General features: G+C 34.0%; 1 protein-coding gene across 1 annotated transcript; it reads right to left on the bottom strand.

Annotated features, from left to right (window-relative positions):
• Nucleotides 1-15,211: 15,211 nt before the first annotated feature.
• On the bottom strand, nt 15,212-16,369 carry LOC104902922 (uncharacterized). The gene has a single exon (XM_010690864.1). It carries the CDS (start codon nt 16,367-16,369, stop codon nt 15,212-15,214), a length of 1,158 nt encoding a protein of 385 aa, XP_010689166.1.
• Nucleotides 16,370-17,001: the final 632 nt, after the last annotated feature.

Here is a 17,001-nt window from a genome sequence, read left to right as displayed (position 1 = left end):
CTCTCTCTTTGGATTCTCTCTGTTCGAATTCAGGTGAGTGGGTTTATGGGTTTGTGGCGAAACTGGATTTGTGGGCGGTGGGTTTTGGAAGGGTGGTGGGTTTCGAGGGTAAGGGGTTTCGGGGGTGGGTGAATATGATTTGGTTTCGTGAGTTTGTGAGGGTGGAGTTTCAAGGGGGTGGTTTTACGGGGTGGGTTTTCAGGTTGGTGAAGAAGCTGGATCTTTGGATGATGGTTTTCGGCAAGGTGGTGGGTTTCGTGGGTAGAGGGTTTGTTGGTGTGGGGTCTCGTCAGGGCGGGTTCGCCGGGGTGAGTTTCGTGGGTGGTGGGGTTTTGTGGGGGTTTTCAGGTGGTGGGGTTCGGTTGTGGTGGTCGGGTTTGGGTTAGGGTGGTGGGGTTTGGGTCAAGGTGGTGGGGTTTGTGGGTGAAGTTGGGTGCTTGGGTTTCGTGGGGGTTTTCGGGGAGGTGGGGTTTGGTTGTGTTGGTGGGGTTTGGGTGGGGTGGTGGTTCTTTGGGTGGGTAGGATAATGGTTGGGTGTTTGTGGTGATGGTTTGGTTGTTTTGTGGTTGAGGTTAGGATAGGTAAGCTCAATTATAAAGTCACTAGGTATAATTTCTCAAAGTTGAGGGTCACTTCGTATAATATTTTTTTTACCTACCACCATATAGAAAATTTAAGAATAGGAGGCCACCATATAGAATTTTCCTTTGAATAATAATGTTTATTTAAACCTTTTTCCCTTCAATCTATTTTGTCATGGTATCAAGAGCCAATTGAGATCTTGGGTCAAAACTTTAAAAAGTTTCTCTCCTGCCGGTGGGTTCAAAACTCCTTCAATCTATTTTGTCATGGAATCAAGAGCCAATTGAGATCTTGGGTCAAAACTCTTAAATATTTTCTCTATTGTCGGTGGGTTAAAAAATCGAACCCACCGACCGGCCGAATATATTCTCATAAAGTCGAGATTTTTTCCCTATTGATGAATATGGTTTCATGAGGGTTTTTTTAGCACACCACCACCATTGCGATCAAACATAACATTGAAAAACATACGATTCAAAGAGATGTCTTGAATCGCGGGAGGGAAACAGAAGAAACGTGACAGAAAGAGAGCGACATTTTTCATGGATTGATATATATATGTGATAAGAGGTTCGAAAAGAATGGCGACCCTCGTATACTTAACGGGTTTGAAAAGAATGGTGTTCTCGCTTTATTAAAATATTTGGTGAATTCAAAAAAAATGGCGTTCTCATCAAGAAGAAAAAATTTAGGTTCGAAAAGAATGGTATCTCTATTTGACTGATGATTAATGGATTCGAGAAGATTAATGTTTTCATCATCAAGAATAAGAAATAAAAATGTTGAAGTTGACATCACCGATTTTGTGCATCTCGACTTCAACAAAGAAGACGAAAAAGTTCCAGTTCATCCGAATCTGGTGCTAAAATATAAAATATTTTTTTGTTTCTCCAATCATAACGTTTGTGGTACTGCCGTTGCGATTGGGGAGGGTGTTAGGATAGTTTTAGGATTTATCTATCTAGAAGTGTTTACCTAGACATATACATCTAGAAGTGTTTATTTAGAGATGATATTTATTAGTATTATATTTAGTTTAAGATATATATTTTTAGTTCTACTTAAGTTAGGCATGATATGATGTAATATAAATAGCCTTTGGGGTAATAATGATTCAAACATTTTCCCTTCAATTTGTTTTATCAATATTAGTTAAGGATGCTTTTAACTTATGTGAATACTACTTCCGTATTTTTTTCATTCGCAACATTTCCTTTTGTTGCACTATTTATCAATCAACTTTGTTAAACTATCTCGCATCAGTATATAAGAAAAAACATAGTTAAGTGGGTCTTGTTAAATTCGTCTGAATGCGAGGATTTCAAATATCAAATTTTTATAAGTTTTACTTACACTCAATAAGAGATATTAACGTTCAAAGAAGTGTGTCGTCAAATGTGAAAAAACAAATTATTCAACTAAAAAAATACAGAAGTAGTACTCCCTCCGTCCCATTTTATAGCTCCCTTTTCACTTTGGATATGAGAATTAAGGAAATAATGATTACTATGTACTTATATTGGGAATTGTGTTTTTTGGAATTATTGTCATTGAAAAATGGAAAAAAAAAATAGAACATTAAATGGTTTGCATGTAAGAAGAAGAGAGAGAAACTAAAAAAAATATGTTTTATTATACCTAATCAATGAGATTGAAAGAACATTAAATAAAGGTGTCAAAAATCCATGTGAAAAGGTGAAGAGAAAGAGTAAAAAGTGACGTTCAAAAATGGAAACAAGAAAATGGGAGTAACATTTTGGGACAACAAAATGGAATAGGAAAACTATAAGTGGGACGGAGAGAGTATTACTTAAGGAATCTCTAATACTTTTATTCGTCATCACTTCTGTTGAATGGCGCATGCAGTGCTATATACTAAGCAAAGTGAGCATATAGGAGTAGTTTAGCTAGGAATGACAATCCAATCGACTCCGACAAAAAGATAATATGAATCCGACTCCGTTTAAAAAGTCCGACTCCGAGTCGTAGGAGGATCGGAGTCGGATCTCATAAAATAATTCGACATCCGAAAGTCAATTAATCTTTTATTTATGTTAATGTATTATTTACGTATAACCTGACTTCGATTTTCAGCCAATTATATTATATAAGATTTTTCCATTGAAGAAATGGTTGTTAAAAATAATAGTAATATTTAGATTATTTGTACTATGCTCCTATAAGATTTTCATATGATTATTAGATTAATTGTATTATAGAAGACTTTTCTATTAAAAAATGGACGGAAAAATAAGTGTGATCGGGACCAGAGTCAGATGTTCGGATTTTAAGTCGGATAATCGAATTCGAAGTTTGGTGTTCGAATTTTAAATCGAGTTAGATTCGAAGTTGGATATTCGGATTTTGAGTTGGATCAGAGACGAGTGTCGGAACCGGATTTAAAATCCTATAGAGTCAAGGTTGAATTATGCAGTCCAAATCTGGCCCGTTACCCTCCTAACTTTAGCAATTTCACCTGAGTTAATAACACAGGTACGTAGGAGTATAATGTACGCAGCTAGCTAGGGTTCCTTTAGGCTTAAGAGAGGGAAAGAGGGACTGTGAATCTGCAATGAGCAGCTTTTGTATTATCGATAATTGCTAAAATTTGCTACTGCCCATAAGCAAAAGATACGATCACTGTAAAAATTTAAGCTTAGATTTTTGGTCATGTGGAACTTAATTGGGCGAGGGAGTGACGTTAACTTCAGTTTCACTGATGAACCTATCCTGTACTGTTTCCACTCTGCCCAACCAAAATTGAATTCTTTTTCGCTGCTTTGATTTATTACTGTCTAATGTCTCTATCTCACGTTGGTAACGGTGAAAGGCTTTTGGCAATGTTCAAGTTCCTCACTTCTTTAATTGATTTTCCATTTCTTATTTTGACACTATTTAAAAATAATAAATTTTTCAAAAAAAAAAAATTCAATTAACAGAAAAAACAAATTATGTAGGAATTTTTTCCTAGACAAAATATAATTCTAACTTTACACCAAAGAGAAAATTAATTCTCTTTATACCGTCCACGTAGGACAAAACATGAGGGTTATTTTTTTAAAACAAAACCGCTAACTACATTAGCAATTATCGTAAGAAGGGTAATAAATTAGCAACTACTCCCTCCGTCCTCTATTAGTTACCCCGTATTCCTTTTAAGGGTGTCCCTTATTAGTTTACCCCTTTCTTTTTTTTGCTATTTTTGGAATGAGACCACAAATTTTTCATCAAATATACATTCAACTTTAATATAAAATAATAGTTTCTCTTTCTTTCTATGACCCATAACATTATTTCTCCCAAAACTCTGTGCAAAAGAAAGAGGTAAACTAATAAAGGACGGAGGGAGTAGTTATTATGCCCGAGCTATGCCCGGATAAGAAAAAATTTCATTTATTAATATAATACTTTATAATAATAACGCTAAATACAACTTAGCCTAGTGGTTAAAACTTTAGTATATGTACTTGAGGTCTCGGGATCAAACCCTATACTATGCAATTTCTTAATTTTTTTATTGTATATGAATTACATGAACTAAAAACTCCGATTACATAAACTAAAACTCCCTAAGAAGAGCGCTACGTGGCACAGTTTCTTACTTTCGCACGCCTTTTAATATATTTTATAGATTCAATGAAGCTTGACTGCTAATTAAAATAGCGATTCGGTCTCTTGAGTCTTGAGTTGACACTCACCTACTTTCTCCTCTACTCGTTTGTGCAAAGTTGGAAGTAATTTTTGTCCTAGCATTATCTAGGAAAAAATTCAATTATGTAGAGTCTTCTTTAATTCGTCTCATTGTATATATTACGAAAATCAAATTTTTACAATTTTTAGGATTTTTTATCCCAAACTACTTCTAACTTTCAGGTTTTTAAAAGAAGTGTTATGTTATATGCAGCCCTTAGAGTTGCATATAAGACAAAAATACACTAGTTAAAATGAAAGTAAGTTGTGAATTTATGGAAAATTTTTGCATCAACCGACGTAATAAATGATCAATTAATGTAACTTATTTTCATTTTTAACTTCATATATACAGCCCCTAAGGCTGCATATAGTTTTTCCCTTAAAAGGAACTATCTTATAAATTTATTTTTGTCTCAAACTGCCTTACTTTTACTATTTTGTTGTTGACAGCTACCTTATATCGGTTTCTGGCGTTGACTTTTTTTTTTTCTATTCATTTAATAGGGTCTTTGCTCCTGCACAATTTTAATCCACTTTAACTATGTGGCTCCATCAATTAGATGTTTCTTCTCAGCCTCTACAACTTCTCATCTTGCTTTCCACATAATTGAAGATCCTTTCTGTATTCAATTAGTTGATTAGAAACATCTCTCTACCAATCAAGGATACCACATAAGCAACTCATCTTAAGTATCGGCATCGATTACCATTAGCTTTCTTATAAGCGATATAACATTTGCATCGTACAAACCTCCTTTCAAGATTACTTAAAAGCCAAAATGAGTGACTTTAAAATAAAAATAATTTTAAACTTTAAACATGCCACATCTTTATAAATGAAATTGACCAATTTAGAGCAATAAAAAAGCACAAATCATCACTCATATTTCTCTTTAAAACCCCACCCATCACGAAAACCACCCCTGTTAGCTGGAATATGTAAAATGGCACAGAGCAAATTGCGGATGCCGACGACATTACATTTATAGCTGGGTAAGAAGTAAGAATTCATATTATGCTGAAGTTGTCGTTCTTCAAGAAGTTGAAGAAGAAAAAGGAGTGGTGGTTTCGGGTGCTTGGTGGTGGTTAAGAAACTATTAGTCTTATTATTTGAAGCTAGATGGCATCATATTTCAATTTGTCGTCATTTAGTAACAAACTACTGCAACAAAAAATTAATTTGTTGACACATAAACATTATATTACTACAATATTTGTTTCTAAAAAACATCATATTTTAAATTTGTTGTCGATTCGAAAAAAACTATGGTAATATGTATTTCTATTGAAAATTAAGTCATTTTATTATTTGATGCTAAACATAATATTTATTGTCCCACATTGCAGAAATAGTACTAGCACTAGTGGAAAGAACCTTATATGTCACTTAGTAACAAATTTGGTTTTTGTAAAACCACATCCGAAATTCAACATTAAAAATGGGAGGGAAAGTTGGGAGGACAAATTGATGCAGTCCTCTTGTGGACCACATCAGATTACAAAAATTGTTGCGGTTTGGTGGACCGCATCAGATTTTCTTACTTTTTCCTCGCGTGGCCCATATTCCTCGTGCGTTGCCCATGCTAACAAACCCTAAAACTCCTATCCCCTCTCTCTCATAACGGCGCCCTCTCATCAAACCCTAAAACTCCTCTCCTCTTCCCCACTCTCCTCTTCCCTTCTCATCAAACCCTAAAACTCCTCTCCCCTCTTCTCTCATAACGACACCCTCTCATCAACTCCCTCTCATAACAAATTCTTCATCAACTCCTTCGTTTTCATCATCAACAACCAGATCTCATCTCTCCTCTCATCGCTCATCAAAAATTCGTCTCTCCGTCGCTCGTTGCTGTCAACAACAACAACAACCGAGCGTCGCTCCTCTTTCCGTCGCTCGTTGTTGTCATCAACTCCTTCGCTGTCAACAACAACAATCGTCGCTCGTCTCTCCTCTCATCCCTCTTCGTGTTTTGTTTTTTTTCCAGATCTAGGGCTGGGTTTATTTTTTTTGTTTTTAATTTTCATGTCCGTTCCACTTTCTTATTTTCGTTTGTAATTAGCTTAGTTTTCATTTTGATTGTTATCTTGAGTTTTTTTTTCTAGATCTAGGTTTTACTTTATGTTTATTTCTTAATTTTCGTATTTTGTTTGATTTTTTTGGTTATATTCTTGTATAAGTTTTCGGTTGATTTCTTTTCTTTTTTTTAGTTTTATGTATAATTTCGTTTTTTAAATTTTGTATTTTTATTTGGTTATATTCTTGTATAATGTATTCCTTTTTTCCAATTCTATGTAAATGTATCAATTTCATATTTTTATTTTGTTGGTTTTTGTTATTAAGTTTGCATACAAATTGAGTCCATGACATAGTTAGGCTATGTTTAGTTCACCTGAAATTTTCTGATTTGAACTTATCTTATCTGATCTGAACTTATTCTTTCTAATCTGATTTAAACTTATTTTTTCTGATTTGATCAGATTTACAAGATCTTATCTTTTATAAAATATATTATTACTTTGTAATTCATTATTATGCAATACATTATAAGATCTTATTTATAGTATTACTATTATTATCAATATATTTCTAACCCAACTTTTACACAACTTTTCTTAATAATAATAATAAACATTATTATAATAACAACAACAATAAATAATTCTATAATCCAAGTCATTAATTTATAAGAGCACTTCTAAAATGTTTCACACTTTCCCTTAAAAAAGACATTTCACACTTGAGAAGTCGGCAGACTCAACTCATTTTTTTCATATAAAATAAAATAAGTTATACAAACAACTTGGAAACTTCACCTAAGTACTAGTAAAAAAGTTTGTAACAATTAAGATATCCCCCTTGCAACTATTTGGTAGATGTTGGATATCCAAATACTATTGGATACTTGAGTCCTTTAAAAAAATAAAAATATAAGATATCACATTCCCGAATTTCAAAATGCCCCCCCTCCAGAAGGCATGCTAGAAAACTTTAATTATCGTCACTCATCTCTCTGTACTATAATTGAAAGCTGTTTTGGAACCCTTAAAAAGAGATGAAAAATATTGTCAAACATGCCGAACATGGATGTCCCATATCAGTTGGCTATTATGGTTTCTGCATTCACACTCCACAAAATTTCATCCGATTGTATGAGTTGGATATACCAATTTCAAGGATCGTAAATATTGCACCAAGTAAAGCATATTGTGATATGTTCAATCACTTGCGCAAGAAAGAAATGGATAGGGTGCAACTTCAAATAGCTAAAGAGGTTTGAAATTCGGTAGGAAGAGGTATACCGGATCTAAATTTATAATTTGTATCTCACACTTAGCTTATTTTGAAATGTAATCCGAACTTAGTAGTTTCGTTGTCATGAATTTGAGCTATCGTATTTTATATTTTTCTTATTTTTGCGCCAATCTTATGTTCTTAACACGTGGCTTTTATTTTTCTATTATTTAATAACAACAAAATAACATAAAATAATGATAACAGTGACATTTATAATGATAAGAACGAGATTAATAATAATAGCCAATATTAATAGTTAATAAGTACAACAACAACAAATATAATCCTTTTGAACAAATGTACTAGTAAATAATAATATTAATAATAGTAATAATGAGTTTTTAAATATAAGCATGATCTGATATGAATTTATCTTGATTTGATCTGAACTTATTTTTTCTGATCTGATCTGATCTGAAATAAGCAAAAATAAGGTAAACTAAACATAGCCTAAATCGAACTTTTTTCTAGATATTGTCAAAGGGAGTTTTAATTCCCTCTATGCGCCAAAGTTACAATCTATCCTAATACATTAAAAGACATTCCTATTAAAGGAATGTGCCACGTGTCACTCTATTCAAGCTTCTAATAATACACATGTTTATAATCTCATTTTAAAATATTAACAATATGTAGTTAATAGTATTCGAATTTCGAACACATTACCATTGAAATAAAATGTGATAGTTTAATCACTAATCCACTATAATTTAAATGCTTAATATTCAAAGTAAAATATAATAAACTCTTATTATTATATGTAATCATAAAGACATAGACAAGTTTTTTTTTATCTCTAACACATTTATTAAGTAATAACATTCTCTTACCCTAATTCCATTGAAATTGTTATTTTTATCCCCAATTCTTTAGAAGTTTTTTAAAAAACAATTTGTCATGTCATCCATCTTTCAGTTTTGCATTCGATAGAATCTTAAAAAAACTAATAAATGATCAAGTATATTAGATTTATCAATAATAATATATTTGATAATTGTAAATGACCCAGAGAATCGATCAGGCCAAAATACTAGAACAACACGCCATACTTTTTTTTTTTAAAAAAAACTTTCGGCATAGCAAACCACTACCTAGATAGTGTTAAGTTTCAGGATTCTCGCTACATTGAGTAGCAGTTTACAAGGAGAAACCGCTACCTCTAATAGCAGTCTACAAGGACCATTGATGTATGGCCTGGGTTTTCTTATACGTTCAGTGCCTTATTTGTGTTTGGAGCGCGCGCCATATATAAACTGCTACCAAGAGTAGTGGTCATATTAAATGAATCACAACTTTTGTGTTCCAATTTTTTTCCCTTAACCGCTATTCAAATTTTGCATCTCATTACTTTGAGTAGCGAATTTACTTAAGTACATAAAAAAACACATTTATGGTGTGCTGTCCTACGTGGACGGTATGCAGGGAATTAATTCCAACTTTGGCGTATAGAGGGATTAAAACTTCCTTTGTCAATATTTAGGGAAAAAATCATATGGAAAAAACCTTTTAGCAACTATTCCATCCGTTTCTTATAATCTACACACTTTTCTTTTTGGTCCGTTTCTTTTTAGAATACACACTATTGCCTTTTCTATTCTTGGAAGCATGTCTCATTTACTTTACCCTCTTTTTCGACCCATGTCATCCCTTTTTAAATACTTAAATCAACATTTTAAATTAGTTTGTTTCTCACTTTTCAATTTCTCTCTTCGCCTTTTCAGTTTTTCTATCATATTTATCGATTTCCTCATTGCTGTTTCCCCCCAAAGTAAAGTTAGTAAATTAAAAGAAACTGGCGAAGTAATATTTTTCGTTTCTAATTTGTTGCCAACTCTAGTTGGCAACTTATTTCTTATGAATAACAACAAATTTTAACTTATTTTTGTAGTGGAAAGTTGGAAACTAAGTTTTAGAAAAAAAAAATTTAAATAAATTTCAATAAGTTATAAATAACTCCAATAATTTCAAAGGAGATGTAAATTTTAATAACTTCAATTCACAATTTTCGTGATGGCAAGGATTTTCATTGTACTCAAACATGGGATCCAATATAACAAGCCATAGGTGAAGGCTTGAAACAAGGTTATCCTTGCTTATTATAAGATGTTAGAAATATAATTATCTCTACAAATATAGTCGCCCTCTAATATAGAAAAATTATCATAACCTTATGATGAACTTCCTTTATATTTTAATAGATGCATTATATTTAGAGCTGACAATTATTCATGGGTGAGTGGATCATCAAAATGTTTTTAACAACTAATGGCGGTTAACTTTGTTAGTCATTAGCATTAATTACCCCTAAAAAAATCCTAATTGACTCTAAAAATCTTAAGTAAACCCTATTAACCCTAAAAACACTAACTATTCCTAACTCAAACCCATCCCCCACGCAGGCCCCCTACCCCTCCCGGGGAGCCCCCACCCAGGTCCCCCCTCGATCTCCCCCGCGCCCCCCTCCCTCACTCTCGCCAGCGCACAAGATCCAAAACTTGAGTTGTCGAAGAAATACGACGCCATTGTTGATGAAGAAATTCGAGTCATTCGAGCCACTGGGGAGCAACTATATTCGCGGGGGAGGGGATGCACCTGAGTTCGAAGGGGTGGGGTGGGGTGGAGGGCTCGGGATTCGAGGGGGTGGGGGAAGGAGAAAAGGGTTTCGGCCTGAGGGTGGAGGGGAGGGGGAGGCGTGAGGGGAGGGGGCTGGTGGGGATGGGGAGGCGTGCGGGGGAGGGGGATGGTGGGGCTGGGGTTGGGGTGGTGGTGGTGGTGGTGGTGGTGGTGGTGGTGGGGAGGGGGGGTTGTTTGGGGTGGTGGGTTAGAGGAGAAAAAGTGGGTTAGGGTTACTTAGGTTTCGCGGGTTTTTAGGTTTTTTAGGGTTAATTAGGATTTTTAGGGTTAATTAACGTTAATGACTAACGGAGTTAACCACTGTTAGTCATTAAGGATATTTGGATGTATTTTTTTTAGAAAGTCAAGGGTATATGATGAATTTGGAAAAAAGTTGGGGTATTTGGTGAATACAAAAATTATCAGGGGTATTTGGTGAAAAAACCATAAATACTAATATATATAATAGTTTAAAATATACTACTATATATATTACGGTTAGTATCAAATTTTGCCATGTATTAATAACAATAGACAATTGATATCTAGTTGTTTTGTTGTTAATCGATGGCTAAGCTTTCATTTATTAGTTTTTAAAAGTTGTTAAGTATACAAACAACTTTTTCTAGTATTATCCATTTCTCACCCGCTCCATACGCGATTGATGGATGGGCGAATATGGATGGAGCTTTTGACGGATGATAGATGGTGTTTATAGGGATTTGATTCACGGGAGATGGAGCGGGTTGGGATCCACCTGACCATCCCCAACCCATTGCCAACCCTAATCATATTACCTTTCTATATTATTTGAATAACAATTTTGACATATTTAATTATCAAATAACTTTTTTTTGGTAAGTAAATAAGTATATTTCCCCAAAAAATCACATACAACCTACATCCTATACAAAGGACAGAACACCACACAGGCCACCAGGCCTAAAACACCTCTAACACTACTTTACAAACTCTCAATCCATGCACAATCCGTGCTACTCCATTTATCAAATAATTAAGATAAATAATGTTTTTTTTAATTACCATTGGGTTTATCTTAACGTATATTTTTCAAGATATTATCTTTTCAAATTTTTTAACTATATTAATGATTAAAATTATGCATTGATAAATATGAACAATCCAAATGGTGGCATTTATTAAAAATTATAGAGGAAGTACTATTGTAGATATGTCTCACAGGCTCACAATTTGTCCATGTTTGAAAAATGGCTTTTGGCTTTCCGTTTTTCAATTTTCAATTTTTTGATTTTCGCTTTTTAAATTTTCAGTTTCTTAAATTTCGTTTTTTGAATTTTCATTTTTGGTTTTAAATTTTCAGTTTTTGAATTATCGCTTTTAAAATTTTTTGTTTTTGAATTTTTGTTTTCAATTTTCATTTTTGGATCTTCATTTTTAAATCTTCGTTTTCGCTGTTGTTTTGGTTTGGCTTTTTTGGATCTGTTGTTTTGGGTTCGCTATTGAACTAATCTAAACTTAAGGCTTTTTTTCATGCATTGTTCCTTACACACTTTCTCTCTCTTGCGTGGCATCCTCTGCGTTTTCTTTCACATCCTCCATACTTCCCAAAATCTTCCGTTTTCTCTCTCTTATTTGTCTTTCTCTTCGAATTCCTGATTTTTGAAAATTTTCAGGAATTTTTGTTTGTGAAATTAAGCTGAAGAAAGTAGAAATTCTAATTTCTGGATAATTTTTTGTTTTTTTGGATGTTAATTTGGTAAAAATATTGAGATCGAAGAAGTTTGTAACCTTGAATCGATGCTTTCTTCTACTATGGTTGCTCAAGTATGTTTTTTTTTATATAACTTTTTTTTACTTATTTTGGATAGTTTTAGTTGAAAATTTGAAGAGAGTTCAATTTTTTTTGTTGGATTAAGGAATTGTGTTTTATTTTATTGGCTGCGTTGATTTGTAATATGCTGATTAAAAGTTGTTGCAAATTTACTTTATTGTGAATAGGAGTAATTTAAGTAATTTAAGTAATTTAAGGTTGGATTAAATAGGTATAAGCTAACCTGAAAAAGGAATTGATTATTTTCACTTTTCAGATTGACTACTCTTTCGTTCATTTGAAAGCACAAATTCGAAATCGCTTTTTCATAAAGAGGAGTATAGGAATAAAATTGCTGTTAAAGAACTGTGCATAGTTGATTATGCTGAAAGAGTATGTTGAGGTGCTAAATTTTTAGTGTGAAATAAACCGTTCAGGAGTATTTTGTTTGGGATTATGCTAATTGTTGTGTACTCATGGTTATGGAAATGAAATTCTTTGGTAATTTCTTCGATTCGAACATTTTCTCGCTTGTAAAATTTAATTGGTGATCTAACTTTCGGTTATTATTAATTAGTTGAGAGTGTTAGGGATATAACAGTGGCTTCACATCATTGGTGATATGAGTGGCTCGACATTGGATGATCCATTATCAGACCGTTATAAGAAACTCAGATGCAAGATAACTCCCCAAGACAGAGAATCTGATGATTTTAAGATGATCATCAACTATCTGGAGAAGACCTATGAACCCATTAAAGTTGGCGAAATCGTAAGTACTACTGCAGAAGTAGCAGCACATAGTTGATAGATATTATATGTTTTGATTCTTGATATATAATTTGTTCAGAGTTATGATGTTTTTATGGAGAACATCCTTGTTGTTGATTTGAGCGCTGGACCGTCTTATGAGGAGATAAAGAAGTTGCCACACAAAGTCCTATTATGGTGTGGTATAGGAAGTTTTGTTCCATCATTTGCAAAAATATTCATGTAGTTAACTCTTTGTCAAGTAATTCATCCGTTGTGTGTATTAGTAGTTACTCTTTTGACGTTTCAGTCTCGAATGTAATATTGTCAAGTAACTCCCCATTTCATATGAGTTGTTAGTGTATTCACAGTCTTGAATGAACTCGTGCAGGAACCCGAAGTTCAAATCTGGTAAGACATGTGCAGAAGGGTTTCCTTCTCTCAATCTGTTCTCTTCCCGCAGCAGGCTACATGGTACTAATGCTACTTAACAGAAACTTATGTACTTGGATCTTTCAATCATCTCATCTAGGATTATACCATACTTGTAGTGAAATGCTTATGTGTATCATTTTGTTGTCGACTTTTGACAGTTTGGGAGCGCTATCGTATGTTCAGATGCCTCAACTGAAGCTGCAAGGTATGGATAAACAGCAATTGACAGGCCAGAAAGTTTCCTTGTACTTGCGGTTGCTTCTCTAGGGGATGAGATAATCGAAGTTACGAGCCCACCCGGGGATACAAAGTCCTTAGAGGAGAGAAAGGTTGGAGTGAAAGGGATAGGGAGGAAGAAGACTGATGAGTCTGAGCATTTTGGTATTAGATTGTAGTTGTTGTATTAGATTGAAGTTACAATGTAATTATACTATTATAGTACTAAATTTTGGTATTAGATTGTAATTATATATTTAATTTAAATAAAATTCTCATTTGTTTAATTCTCAATTTTTGTTATTCTGACATTGTTCATTTTTAAATAATAATTGAAAGTTAATAAAATGAATTAAATAAAAATAATAAAGTAAAATGAAAGCTGATAATGATGGGTCTGTTTGAGCATTTGGTTTCAACGTTTAGCGTCCGATTCTAATCATTAGCATCCGCCTAGAAGCTGGACGCTAATTAGCGTCCGATCCTAATAATCAGCGTCCGCCTATACGCGGACTCTAATTAGCGTCCGATTGCAATCGGACGCTAATTAGCGTCCGCTTAACTATTAGGATCGGACGTTAATTAGCGTCCAACCTTCTAGGCAGATGCTAACTCGGAAATTTCGGACGCTAAATGTTTAATTGGACAATTAGCAACCAGGGGTTTTTAGCGTCCGATTTTGGCGGACGGAAAAGAGTGACATTCTTGTTGTGTGATGACATACAAAGCTCCCTCAAATTACCTCCTCAATCCTTAATATGCCACCAATCCTTTCAAGGTCTAATTGAGGCTATTTGGGGTTCTGGTTGAGTGTGATGTTGGTTTAATCATGTTGTGTACTAATTCATGGGGACTTCTGAGTTTTTTTCCACTTTATTCCACTCTTATCTCTTTTTTAAAGCTTAATGATTCTTTCTCATTTACTTTAACTAATTCTTCTTCATTTCAAACCCTATTTTTTAAAAAAAGTTTATGATGAAACCTTCATTGAATGACATACAAAGCTCCCTCAAATTATCTCCGCAATCCTTAATATGCCACCAGTCCTTTTAGGGACTGATTGAGGCTATTTGGGGTTGTAGTTGAGTGTGATGTTGGTTTGAGCATTTTGTGTACTGATTCATGGGGACTTTTGAGTTTTGTTCACTTTATTTCACTCTTATCTTCTGGTTAATGTTTCACTTTTGAGCAAATGTTTTGTATATACTCCAATGCAAGTAAACTTGAAACAAATCTCTTCATTAAAACACAAAAACTGACCATTACAACATGATTTTTGTTCTCTTACAAAAACTAACCATTACAACATGATTTTTGTTCTCTTACAAAAACTGACCATTACAACTTGATTTTTGTTCTCTTACAAAAACTGACCATTACAACTTGATTTTTTTTCTCTTACAAAAACTGACCCTAAAACACATATCTAAAAAAAACACAAAAACAATAGTCTTTCCCCTCCAGTTGCTCTGTTTTGTTGCTCATGGTTGCTGTGATGTTGATGCTTGTCCATGGACTTTATCCCAAGCATCCATAACTGCCCACATTGGTGCTTTGACCTGATCTTTTAGAACTCCTTGTTTTTCCAATTTCTTCTTATTAACATGAGGCAAGTCATAATCATTGCCACCACCAACCTTGAGGATTTCATTCATCACACATTGTAATGACATCCACACATTGCTTAAAGTCTTGGGATCCAATTCATAAAATGCTTGGTTCACAGCTTCAAGCAATTTATCTACATCTGCTGGTATTTTTTTATGCATTAATGATTGAATGCTTCTGAAAAAACCAAGATCAAGGATGTTTAAATCAGGGCTGTTAGGAGGCTGTTAAATTAAAATAAAAGTGAATCCATCTTGTTCATGAATTAACTGCCATTCAGGATCTTCATGAGTGATATGTGCCTTAGCATTATCTTGTTGTAAGAAAATGGTCGTTGGACCTCCATCTCTTGGCCATTTCTCCTTTATAGCTGGAATTATTTCATTAATCAGCATGTCCCTTGTTACCTTTTGGTTTACACTCTCAATCACTTTGGTTATCATGGTTCCTTTTGCCCTGTTCTTCGATGTTCTCTTTGCTGCCTCTTGGTATGTGAATGGGAAGATTTCAATCTTCCCATCAAATGTGCATACCCCTTCTGAGTTATATCTTGGTCTTGCTACACATGCTGTAAACATCACCTTTGGAATGAACTTGCTGGAACTTGCTGCCCTATATCTACCCCTTTCGTTTTGTGCCAAATAGACCCCATGTGATTTGGTACTTAGATAGAACCATTTTTCATCCAAGTGGACGATATCATACATGGGGTAGTACTCTCTCATGGTTTCTGGTGTGTTTCCCATTAACAATTGGAAAATCCATTTCAGTCTTTCAATTTTGTTTGGTTCTTTTAAACCTGGATGAAGTGAATTAGTGTGTGGTTTTATTAGTCCCCTTTTAATCATTCTATGAACCGTGCTCTTACTCTTGTTAAGCATAGTTGCTAAGTCTCTAATACATGACCTCTCTCCCATTTTCAGTTTTGTAATTTCATCTAATTGCACTTGAATTCTCTTTCTTCCAGAAAAATGGAATTTAGTTGAGACATTATACCTTTGCATGGATGAACTCTGTTTTCTGGCTGTGTTCCAAATGCTGATAATGCATCTAACTGATAAGTTAAATACAGATGCTGCATCTTTGATTGAGCCCCTTTTTAGTTTACCTGCTTTTGCTTTATTGAGGAGCCAACAAAATATTTGAAGCTTGTCCTCACTGTTGAGTCTGCTGCGCTTGTGATGATTGACTGCAACCATGGTGTTATCATTGGCTTGGTGTTCCAAAACTTCAGTTGGTTGAATGAAGTTTGACTCATCTTCATGTGGCTCCAAGTTAAGATCAAAGTTCCCTTGCTCATTGTGAGCTGGAAAGTCATGCTCCTCATCATCAAGGCCCATATAATCTGGACACCAAGCAGCATTCAAGTCGAAATCTGAAGCCATAACAGTGGACAATGATGCAGATGAGTTGATAAGTTGTCTTAGTGATATTTTAGTTTTTTTTTTTTTTTTGGGTTTATGGTGGTGTGATTTTCTGGTTTCTCTAAGTGTTGTATATATAGTGAGGGTTAGAGAGTTTTTCCAGATTTTTGGAGGTAATTTTTTTTTACTCATTGAAGACTAGTAGATTAGTGGCAATTTGTGTGTCACTAATCTTTGTAATGTGATTGGATTAAAAAAACCAAGAACCCATTCTCATTGGTTAGTTTCCATATGTTAGGATTAGGTATTTACTTTTCTCTATTCAGTAAAGTTGTACGGTTCAGATGAAAGAAGCTACAAATACTTTGACGTTTTCAATAAAAACCTTACATATTCCTCACTTATCATCCGTGCCAAAATTTTTGTATGAAAATCAGTCATTAATTGTGTTCCTTATCTTGTTCCCTCCTCCTTAATTCCCGTGAAAAAAAAGAAGTAGGCACTATATTATGGGACGGAGGGAGTAGCTTTTTGGTTGAAAAGCTGACACATAAGCCAAAATGAAAAAGCTGCATAAAATAACTTTTTGGATTGACTTTTGACTTATTGACTCACAAACTCTCTAATAAACAGTCAATAACAACCACAATTAA

The sequence above is a fragment of the Beta vulgaris genome, chromosome 9, assembly GCF_026745355.1.
Source record: "Beta vulgaris subsp. vulgaris cultivar EL10 chromosome 9, EL10.2, whole genome shotgun sequence".
Lineage (NCBI taxonomy): Eukaryota > Viridiplantae > Streptophyta > Magnoliopsida > Caryophyllales > Amaranthaceae > Beta > Beta vulgaris.
Note: the sequence above shows the minus strand (reverse complement) of the source record. Positions and strands in the feature narration are given on the sequence as shown.

What these genes read in the sequence shown, in the direction of transcription:
- LOC104902922 (XM_010690864.1), bottom strand. Translation starts at nt 16,369, where the DNA reads ATGGCTTCAGATTTCGACTTGAATGCTGCTTGGTGTCCAGATTATATG.